Raw genomic sequence first — 11,237 nt, 5'->3', positions numbered from 1 at the left:
ATATAAGGAGAGCCCTATATAAGGAGAGCCCTATATAAGGAGAGCCCTATATAAGGAGAGCCCTATATAAGGAGAGCCCTATCTAAGGAGAGCCCTATAGAAGGAGAGCCCTATAGAAGGAGAGCCCTATTCTAAGGAGAGCTGTGCCCTCCCAGCACTGTACCATTCATCTCCAGCACTGCCCAAGGCTGACACATGCTTCTAGTCAGCAGCAGATGTGGACAGTTAGATAGTTCAACTGGGCCTAGAGAGATGATGCTCTCTGCCTCCCACCACCCCAGTGCTTCTTCCCTTCTGTAGATCCCGATTTCCTTCCTTCTCTCCCTCTATCCTTCCAACACCAACTGACACACTCACCCTCTTCCTCCTCCTCTCTTCATTCCAATCTTTCCAACAAGTGTGTCCAGACTGGTAAGCACTGTAGGTACGCACTGGTTCTCCAACAGTGAATGTGGCAGACCTGCCCCTGATGACCAGTGCAGTGGTGCATTTTCTGCTATACCATCCCCATACAATAGCTCCAGCATCTTACTGCATTCTTACTCATAGAACTTAGGGTGTGTCTCGGGTACTTTTGCACAACTGTGGCCTGAGTAGAGCAACAGATGGGATTCCTAGGCATGGTGGCACCTGCCTTAAACCCCAGCACTAGAGAGGTAGAGGCAGGAAGATTTTTATGAATTTAAGAACAGATTGTTCTATTTAGTCTCAAGAAATAATGCAAGGGAGGAATAATGTATTTGATTCTTTCCTCCACCCCTTCACTACTGCTCTCCTTTCCCCAGTCCCAATAGATTCCCTCTCCCATTGTTTCCTCCACAGCCTGTGTCCTACTATCCCCATCCCTAGAGACTGCTTGAGTTGAGGAAATTCTTCACATATTCTCACTTAACCTCTTTGTCAGTAACTTATGCTGTGAATATTTTCCACTAGTCACTAGCTTTTCAGATGTCGAACAATGTCTTCCCTTGTATGTACATACTTTCCCAATGTAAAGCCCTTACAAATGAAATTCACACCCTTGTTAAAGATACAGACCCAGAAACTCCTTATTTCTTCTCCCATGTGTTGATACACGGCAGAGGGTCAGTTATGAACCAGGTAATGCCCTCACCAGGTCACTGAATCTGCCTGAAAGTCCATGTTGTACTTCTCAGCCTTCAGACATGTAAGAAAAAGTTCTGTTCAAGACAGAAAAGCACAACCAAGCAAAGTGAGTTATGGAGTCCAGTCCCAACAGATACACCTACAAAACAACTCCTCAATGCATCCTGACTGGCTCACTCATTTCTGCTCAGCTAGATTCCCTCTGCCTTGTGTTAACACTGTCCATATTGGACTGTACACTCCAATATCAATTAGCCAACAAGAACAGCAGCAATGACTCACAGTCATGCTCACAAGTCAATCTGATTCAGGCAATTCTTCAGCTGAGTTTCCCTTTTCCAAGATGTGTCAAGTTGACATTAACATCTGATCAGACATCTGTTTGATGTGTATTAAGGAGTATCTGTAATCTCTATGGCTTTACCCATGGTGCCTGAAGTTTCTTTACTCATCAGCAGGACAGGGATCCAGATCCATAATGAAGGGCTGGTTTTCCTTCCCAGGCTTCTGTCAAGGTCCTTTACTTTTCCTGTCTCTGTATCCTATGTAAGGAGGATGACTGTGGCCTTCATGGAAGACAGGCCTGAATTTGCTCTTTGCCCTTCCTGTCTTGTTGAGCAACTGAAGAAATATCCAGGTACACATCCCTTTTCCATGCACACAGGTTTATGGATGTATCAGGTTGAGAGAAGTAGTTTCCTTCTGCACAGAATGTCAGGGCACAGGTGTAACACCCTGCAGGCTCACAGCCACCAGCTTTTAGAACTGAGTCTCACACCCACAAATCCCCATTTGAAAGGTGCTGTGACGAGCACAGCAAAAGCTAAAACGTGGAGTTCTTGGAAGAGAAGAGCAATAACCAAGCACAGAGAGATACACAGATTCTCTGGCTACCCTTGCAGGACAAAAGAGAACAACTTTATTTTAATTTGGTGTATCAAAGGGGAGAGCAGAGTTGCCTGGTGACTGGGAGTGTCAGGTCTTATCTAGAGTTTTAGAGGTCACCAGGGCTCAGAACTCCCTCCTGAACATGCTTCCCCCAAAAGGAGCACCTGAGGGCATTTTTCCTTCTGGCCATCTGATTGCACTGAAGTTTTCTGAAAAGACATGAGAGCATCAAGGGGAGAATTAATGGAGTCACAGGTTTACCTTGAATTTAATTTTGTCCTTAATGAAAGCGTTACAGGCCACGTGTTACAGCAGCAGAAAGTTAGTAAAAATTCGCGATATCTGGGCTTCCCCCTGGCTATATGCTCAGTCCGTTTCCTGGGATTCTACTGGCTGCCCCTCCCAACCTAGGCTTATAATATAAGCCTGTCTTGCTGAGGTGCTTCTTGAGTGCTGTCCTGTTTCCTGCTGCTCTCTGGTCTGAAGATCTCACTGCAATGGGAAAACACATCTTGCTGCTCCTGCTGGGCCTCTCCTTGCTGGTGAGCTCCCTGCAAGGTGAGACTCTGGCAGACAGTAGGGTTTGGTGTGGCCAGGCAGACACACCGATGCCCCTGATTAGGGACCATTAGGGGGTATGAGGAGCGAGGAATAGGACCTGGCTAACACTGGAACTGATCTCTGCTTCATTCCTGTGTCCACATCTCGTCTGTCCCTTTGCCTCTGCTGTGCACAATCAAGGATACTCCCCTTTCCTTCTCTTTGTCATGGTCCTGGTGCTCTTCCTCCTTCTCCTTGCCATCCTGCTTTCTTCCCCAGTCTCTCCATCTTCCTTCACTTCTATTCTCGCGAATATTCGAGCATCCTCAGTTCCTCAAGCTTAAATGTGAATGGGCCTAAATTTGGATTGGAAGCGGGAAAGGAAGGTCATTGACAAGATGCAGACAATGAAAGCATGGATTTGTGCAGTCCTGTGTGATAGAATGCCTCAGTTTTATTGAAGGATACCTGCGAGATTACAGTTGATCCGGCTCAGCCCTTATCAGTCAGCACAGAAAGGGAAGACTGTTTGGACAGCCTGTTTACCAAGATTGTGTCTGTCTTGGGGAAAAACGTTCAGGAAGGAGGGATTGCAGATCCACATAGCCCCCTGTAGCTGCAACTATTTTCCTCATTTCCATGCTCCTGAGTCCTCCTGAATTATCTTTATTGGAGGTGTTTGGTCAGTGTTAGTGTCCAGGTAAAAGAATCTCATTTGAGACATTCACTGACATTCAAGAACATAGAATTACTACATGTCTGAAACTGTTGATTCGTAGCCACTCAGATAGACAGGGAACAAGCATGTCCTGGTTTCACCCTGCCAGCAGATAAGAAGATGCTGACCCAAACTAACCTCCATTAATTCTTAACTCTTTGTACTTACTTTCACCATGGTCTATTGATTAGCTTATTATCTACCCATGCTTAAGAATGTAGTATTACACACTAATTTCCCCCTCCCTTTCTTAGACTTCCCTATTGGTTTAAGGTCTCTCTCCCTCTCATTTGACCCTGTTCCCTTTAAGAGTTCACTGAGGCTTTTTAAAATTTTATAATTAATTTAATTTTACATATCAGCCACGGATTCCCCTGTCCTTCCTCCTCCCACCCCCCAGCCTTCCCCCCCAATCCACCCTCATTCCCACCTCCTCCAAGGCAAGGTCTCCCCTGGGGATTCAGCTCAGCCTGGTAGATTCAGTCCAAGCAGGTCCAGTCCCCTCCTCCCTAGGGCTGAGCAAAATGTATCAGCATAGGCCCTACGTTCCAAAAAGCCAGCTCATGCACTAAGGACAGGTCCCGGTCCCACTGCCTGGGGGCCTCCTAAATAGTTCAAGCTAATCAACTGTCTCACTTATCCAGAGGGCCTGATCCAGTTCCATGGGGGCACCTCAGCTATTGGTTCATAGTTCATGTGTTTCCACTAGTTTGGCTATTTATCCCTGTGCTTTTTCCAATCATGATCTCAATATCTCTTGCTCATATAATCCCTCCTCTTCTCTCTCTCTCTCTCTCTCTCTCTCTCTCTCTCTCTCTCTCTCTCTCTCTCTCTCTCTCTCTCTCTTCCCGATTGGACTCCTGGAGCTCCACCTGGGGCTTGGCCATGGATCTCTGCATCTGCTTCCATCAGTCACTGGATGAGAGTTCTATCATGACAGTTAGGGTGTTCAGCCATCTGATCACCAGAGTAGGTCAGCTCAGGCACTCTCTCGACCATTGCCAGTAGTCTATTGTGGAGGTATCTTTGTGGATTTCTGGGGACCTCTCTAGCACTTTGCTTCTTCCTATTCCCATGGGGTCTTCATTTATCATGGTATCTCTTTCCTTGTTTTCCCACTCTGTTCCTGATCCAGCTGGGACCTCCCACTCTCCTAAGCTCTCTTTCCCGCGACCCTTGCCCTCCATTACCCCCCCTCACGTCCAATTTGCTTATGAAGATCTCATCCATTTCTCTGTCGTTGGGTGATCCCTGTGTCTTTCTTAGGGTCCTCTTTACTAGGTAGCCTCCCTGGAGTTGTGAGTTGCAGTCTGGTTATCCTTTGCTTTACATCTAGTATCCACTTATGAGTGAGTACATACCATGTTTGTCTTTCTGAGTCTGGGTTACCTCACTCAGGATGGTTTTTTCTAGTTCCAAACATTTTCCTGCAAACCTCTCCCACCTTGAGTCATAAAGAAAGCCTGACAGTTATCATCTTGTGCAGTTCTTATCTGATTGTATACATATACAATTGTATATGTATGAAAACTGGAAACTTCAGAGAGTCCGGTCAGAACAAAGAGAGAACAATAGGAGAGAACTGAATTCAGAACAATAAAGAGACGTGGGTAGAAAGCACACAGCGTGAGCAAATTCATTGCCTCACCCTCAGATATTAGTTCTTCCTCGCTTGTTGTAGCATCTTTTTAGAACCCTGAAAAGAAGGTTTTTCAGGCTGGCACTTAAAAGCCTTCATTACACCACTGATTGGTATGGGATGGGCATGCTAGTTCAGTTAGCCATGCTCTTTATCTTGACTTTCAATTCTCTTAGAAAAGCTAATTCCAGGGTGCATACTCTAACCCCTACCCCCACGTTCCCCAATTAAAAAAGGCTGTCAGATACTCTGCCATCAAACTCACAGTTTTTGAAACTTATCCAGAATATCCAAACAGTGTCTTTGGATATTTTACTAGGCAATCCTATAAAGTGACTCAATAGAATTCTGTTTTAAATTATCAACTAGATTATAATTGATAAATTAAATCTTATCCCTTAAGAAGGGATCTCCCCTTTACCATAAGCCTCACTATGATGGCTAGTTTTATGCCAACTTCATAGAAGTTAGAGTTATCAGAGTGAAGAGGGCCTCAGTTGAGAAACCTCCCCTGCAAGACTGGGCTAGAGGCAAGCCTGTAGGACATTTTCTTAATCAGTGATTAATGGGGGAGAGTCCAGCCCATTGTGGGCCATGCTACTTCTGGGCTTCTGGTCCTAGGTTCTATAAGAAAGCAGGCTGAGCAAGCCATGGGGAGCAAGCCAGTATGCAACACCACTCCATGGCTTCTGCATTGGTTCCTGCCTCCAGGTTCCTGCTCTATTTGAGTTCCTGTCTGGCTTTCTTTAATGATGGTCTACTATGTGGAAGTCTAAGCCTTTTACCCCAACTTGCTTTTGGTCATGGTATTTCATCACAGCAATAGAAACCCTGACTAAAATACTGACTTTAACTGACTTCTTTACAAAGCTTCCAGGTGCTTGTTCCTTATTCAGAAGTCTGATTAAACAAACAGCTAATTGCAGTTACCTCTTATCCTTCCAAGATCTCTGGTACAGTCCTACAATTGCATTTAACCCCACTAAACAAAACTTAACTTAATCTTGATGTAAAATATTTTCCTCATTAACTTTGTCTCTTATTGTTCCCACAAGGTTGTACAGTTATTACCTCCTGACTTATGCTCTGGGACTTTGCCATTTGTTAAGTTTTATTGTGATTCCTTGGATGGACCCTCCTCTGAGGCGTGCTAGCTGATGCCTCTTCTACATTGCCCCTTTCGTCAGCTTGAAGCAGTTTAAGAGAGGATCTTAAACTTAAATCTTATCCCTTAAAAAGGGATCTCCCCTTTACCATAACCCCCTGAAAGCAGTTCAGTGACCTCTGAAGTGGGGACTAACGGGCCACAGGTCACCCAAATCATCCCTCTTCTTGCCACTCTGGGTGTGTTTAAGGACTCAGAACTAAAACAGCTGGACTTCTTTGCATCAGTTAACCTTTCTGTCTTTAGAACTCTCAGAAACCTTAAAGAATTTCAGATCAGCTTAATATCCCTCAGAACTAAGTCTATGCTTTGGCTGCTGCACTTCTAGGTTAAAAAACACTGGATCTGACTGCTGCTGAGAATGGGATTTGCATCATCTTCTACCAATGATGTTGCTTCAGCACCAAGAATGTCTAACTGAAATGGGCCCAAAGACACAGGGATCAGACAAAAAACTCAGCTACAAGTCTCCTATGTATTGCCTTGCTCCCTACCGCTTTCTCTCCTTTTCAGGGTTGAGACGGCAGTTGACCTTGCTCAGCCCTCATCAGTCAGCACAGGAAGGAATGGCTGTTGAGACAGTCTGTTTCCCAAGACAGTCTTTTTCATCCTGGGCAAACACTTCCAGGATGCAACCCAGCATCGTTGCCCAGACCACAGCAATTTCATCACCCCCAGTCCTCTCACCCTACCCCTGTAAAGGGGTCCAGCCAGCTTTTCCTCCTGGCAGTCCCCTCCATTTCCTGTAGGAGAGAGGCTTCCCTCTGCTGTGTATGTTAATAAATACAACCCTGCCTGGGGAGGTCAGACTCTGGTCTCTTTCTGCCTCCTGTCTCTTTCTGATATCTCAGGAATATAACACTGTGTGGTGGGTTAGGCACCCCACATCAGAGCTTTGATTTTCATCCTGATAACCTGGTCCATTCTCAGGCTATGGGGTTGGGGAACCTTCCAACTCTCCTCCAGCTTTCCATTTGCAGAGTTCATGGTCATGACCCTTCCTGAAGGGGTTAGCTCAGCACACAACCAGCTCTTTCTCTGGCTATTATTTATTTCTCATTAACCAGAGCCACAGGCTCAGCTACCATTGATGGTTAAGGCTGGGCCCTGAATGAGCCCCTAACACTCACTTTTGTCTTTTCAGCTTTGACATGTTTCAAGTGTGCTAGGCTCAATTCTGAGAGGATTTGTGAGAGAGGAGAAGGTTGTTGTAAGGCTAACCCTGGTGAGAAGTGTGCCTCACTCCTAGTGCTCGAAGGTATGTAAAGTCTGGGAGCTCCAGGGACCATCTTGTTTCCCTTGCAGTTGATCAATCCATCTCCAGAATGCTATTGGCAAACTCAGAGACTGAAGGAGGATACATTTGCCTATAAGAATAGGGGAAGGGTAATGGCTGCCACTGCCTGTTGGTCAGACCAACAAACAGATTATGAGTTAAAAATATTTTTGAAAGGTGTCTGGGTGATTCTCAGGGCCTTTATGGGTGAACGCACTCTAGTATGATAGGAATTGGGTTCTGAAATTCCATTTAGCACTTTGGGAATGAAGTTCTACCTGTGGGTTAGATTAGGAGTTGAGGGATGATGGCCACAGAGAGCCCACCTCCGTTATGCCTGCGTGACAGATGTACCTTTCACCTAGGAGCCTGGCTTTCATTTACTGAGACTTTGGCTCTTCCACTAATATTTATATTTTGCCTCTTGCCCTTCTTCCTCTCCAGATGGCAAAGTCCAGTTTGGAGTCCAGAGATGTGCTAACACTTGCTTCAATGGGACTGTTGAGAATGGAAAAAAGACAATGGAAATGAACTGTTGCAATGGCAAATCTTACTGCAATGGCCTGTAAACCTGATGCTTTACACTATTCTACTTCAAGTGAGCTCCCACCCCTTCCCTGTGCCCCTGTAGCCTCACTGCTCAAGTCCTGACACCTGCATGTACTTGACACCAGCTGTTGATACCACAGCAATGTTCTACTTCCTCCAACCAGGGCGTACCTGTCTTGATAATCCATTCAAAATTTCAAATGAATTAGTAGCTTAAACCAATGGTTAGGCTAAAGGCATCTACCCCAATCATCTCTGGAAGTGATCTCACAGGCACACTCAGACTTGTGATTGATGAATCTGTTAGACATCCTTTGTACCATCAAGTGACTAGGATCAGACATCACAGGCTAAAGGCTTTTAGAATTTTGAATAGGTCATGATATGTGTTTGTATTGATTGAAATATAAAAAGTTACATAAAATTAAAATATTAAAATCATTATAGCTTTTATTTTTTTCAGTGTTGTTCATTGAGTCATGGCCATGGAGCATGCCAGAAAGCATTTTCTACTGACTATGTCTGGAGCTCTCATCCTGCTTTCTACATCAAATATTGCAGATGCTTTTTCTGTCTACATGTATATTATCATATGCTGTTGGGTGCTGTGTAATAATATATGCTTTATGAAATCTATTTTACTAGTTCTGTATAGCCAGCTGTTCAGAATATTTTCAATGTAAAAATTTTCATGTCTATTTATTCATTTATTTTTATTTATTTATTTTGTGGGTTTGGGTTGATGTTCACATGCAATGGCATGTGTACAGATGTCAGAGTCAACTTGTAAGAGTCATATTTTCTTTCCACCATGCTGGTTCTGAAAATTGAACTCAGTGGTCAGGCTTGGCAGTCAGTGCCCTTGTACTCTGAGTCATCTCACTGGCTTTCAAATTTTAAAATTAGATAATCAGGTGGCTGATGGGATAGCTTAGTATGTAAAGCTCCAGGCTGCCAAGCCTGATGAAGGTGAGTATAGATTTTTTTCTCTGACCTCCACATAATGACATAATGACCACTGCAGTGTGGTACACACACACACACACACACACACACACACACACACACACACACACACACACACACACTCATTGTAATAAAAATAAAATCAGTTAATTTCAGTATTATTTACATGCAGTGACATTTTTGGTTTTTTTTTAAAGCAATTTTCACAATTTAGGAAATATACGTTCTCCAACTGCCACAATTGATATTCAGAGTATTTGTATCACATCCAGAATGCTATTTAGATTAATGTATCTTGCTGCATGCATGAGCACTTTTCATTATTGCTTAATAGTATTTTATTATGTGATTACTACACAATTTATCCATTTCCTATTTGAAGGATAGTTAGATTGCTATAAATTTGCTGTGATTGTGGGAACAACTTCTGCAAACATTTCTGAGTATAAGACAATCCCCAACTGAAGTGGTATAATTTGAGTTTTTGCCTTCTTGTGGAAACCTGATTCAGTTACTTTTCTATCTTGTCATGATACCAAACACCAGACAAAAGCAACTTTAGGAAGGAAGGGTTTACTTTGGCTTACAGTGTGATGGGGTACAGTCCTTCCTGGCAGGACAGGCATGGTGGCGGGAGTGGGAAAAGATTAGTCACATTGTGTTCACAGTCAGGAAGCACAGAGATGGGGGCCAGTGCCCAGCTGCCTTGTCTGCCTTAGTTTTCATTTTTTGTTCAGATCAAGAACCCATCCCATGGCAGGGATCTGTTCACATTCTTACTGGATCACCTCAGTTGAATCTGTCTGGAAATACCTTCCTACACACACCCCAACAGTATATTTCTCAGGTAATTCTAAATCGTGTCAAGTTCACAATGACGATTAGCCATCCTGAAACCATATTCAAAATGTGTTCTTTTCCCTGGCTACCAGTGAGTACCATTTGGCTCTTTGAATGCTGAGTAGATGCAGTGACCCCAGCTTCCAGTCAGCTGTGCTATTTTGAGGTAACTATACATCAAATGGCCTTCATGGTCCATGGTTTTCTCAACTGTAGGTGTGCATAGTTCAGGCTCTTTTAACTTAGGCCAGGCCCAGCTACTATATTTGGTAGGATGGGTATACTAATGGTGATTTTCAACCAAGAATGAATGTATTGTCACATACTCTATCAAAGCTAAGGAGTACCTGCAGTTCTTTATAGGGCATATGTTCCTAGTTTTCTTAGGAGAATATTTGTGTATGTCTGGTGATAAATGATTCTAATTCTTTTTTCTTTCTTTTCTTTTCATTTTTTTTTCGAGGCAATGTTTTTCTGTGTAGTCGTTGAGCTCACTCTGTAGACCAGGTTGTCCTCAAATTCAGAGATCTGCCTGTCTCTGCTTCCTGAGTGCTGGGATTAAAGATGTGCCCCACCCCCCACCACTACCTGGCATGTTGATTCTATTTCTATTTGCAAGTTGAATTGTTTTCTTCATTTCCTTCTGCTGTTTATTTGTGTTTTCTCAGATTTCTTTAAGATATTTATTTATTTCCTCTTTAAGGACCTCTAGCATATTCATAAAGGAATTTTGAAGTCCTTATCTGGTGCTTCAGCTATGTTGCATTTCTCAGGGCCTACTGTGGTAGGGTGGCTGGGTTTTAGTGAACACATATTGTTCTGGCTGTTACTGTGTTTTTATGGTTTCACCTAGGCATCTGGGTTTGGGATGATTATAATTCTAGGTGCTGATATCTGGTCTTGTGTTTGTTGGGTGGGTGTTTCATTCCTTGGTTTCTGTTGCTCTCTCTGGTTCTTAGGAGAGTGTGGTGGCTGTGGGTTGCCTGGTGGAAAATGCTTGTAAAATCTTGCCAGGTGTGGCTACTGGGGGTTCTGGTTAGATGTGCTTCTTGGCATTGGGAGCTGACACTTAATGATGAAATGGATAGAAGAGGAGAGGGTGCTGTTGGAGTCCACAAGAGAGAGGAATGCAGGGTGTGCCACCAGGATCTGCTTACACCCCTGGGAAAAGGGCAGGAGAGGGAGGAGAGGCCACAGCCAGTAATCTTCTACAGAGCTGGGGATGAGACAGGAGTGGAGGAGGTGGGGAGGACTGGGTTTGGAGGAGAGGAGGAAGATCTGATGATCACCTATCTGTTTCCCTCACCAGTATGGCTGGTAGATTCCCAGGGAGTGCCTACCAAAGTTCAAGGCAGAGTCAAATGATGATGGTGTAGTGAGGGAGGCTGTAGGAAAGGATACACATGGAGACTGGGTAGGGTGGGGTAGAGAGAAAGAGGAGGTCACAGCAGGTGGTCTTCTACCAAACTGGCCATGAGACTGGAGTGTTGGATTTGCAGGAGAGTGAAGGTCTGAAGATTGTCTAATTTCTTTCCCTCCTGGCTTGGCC

The 11,237-nt window shown here is 44.1% G+C and overlaps 1 protein-coding gene across 1 annotated transcript; it reads left to right on the top strand.

The window, feature by feature from the left end:
- The first annotated feature begins 2,492 nt into the window (after positions 1-2,492).
- LOC128103347 (prostate and testis expressed protein 14-like) lies at positions 2,493-7,902 on the top strand. Its single transcript, XM_052727633.1, has 3 exons — positions 2,493-2,553; positions 7,202-7,315; positions 7,778-7,902. The coding sequence occupies exons 1-3, from the start codon at positions 2,493-2,495 to the stop codon at positions 7,900-7,902; spliced, it is 300 nt and encodes a 99-aa protein (XP_052583593.1).
- Positions 7,903-11,237: the final 3,335 nt, after the last annotated feature.

The sequence above is a fragment of the Peromyscus californicus genome, unplaced genomic scaffold (genome assembly GCF_007827085.1).
Source record: "Peromyscus californicus insignis strain IS unplaced genomic scaffold, ASM782708v3 Scaffold_11__1_contigs__length_118956290, whole genome shotgun sequence".
NCBI classification, from domain to species: Eukaryota; Metazoa; Chordata; class Mammalia; order Rodentia; family Cricetidae; genus Peromyscus; species Peromyscus californicus.
The sequence above is the reverse complement of the archived record's forward strand: the minus strand, read 5'-3'. Positions and strand labels throughout refer to the sequence as shown.

Bases quoted from the DNA above. Each gene is read 5' to 3' on its own strand.
- LOC128103347 (XM_052727633.1), top strand. From the start codon at position 2,493: ATGGGAAAACACATCTTGCTGCTCCTGCTGGGCCTCTCCTTGCTGGTG. The intron at 2,554-7,201 runs GTGAGACTCTGG...TTGTCTTTTCAG, and splicing joins GCTGGTGAGCTCCCTGCAAG to CTTTGACATGTTTCAAGTGT. The intron at 7,316-7,777 runs GTATGTAAAGTC...CTTCCTCTCCAG, and splicing joins CTCACTCCTAGTGCTCGAAG to ATGGCAAAGTCCAGTTTGGA.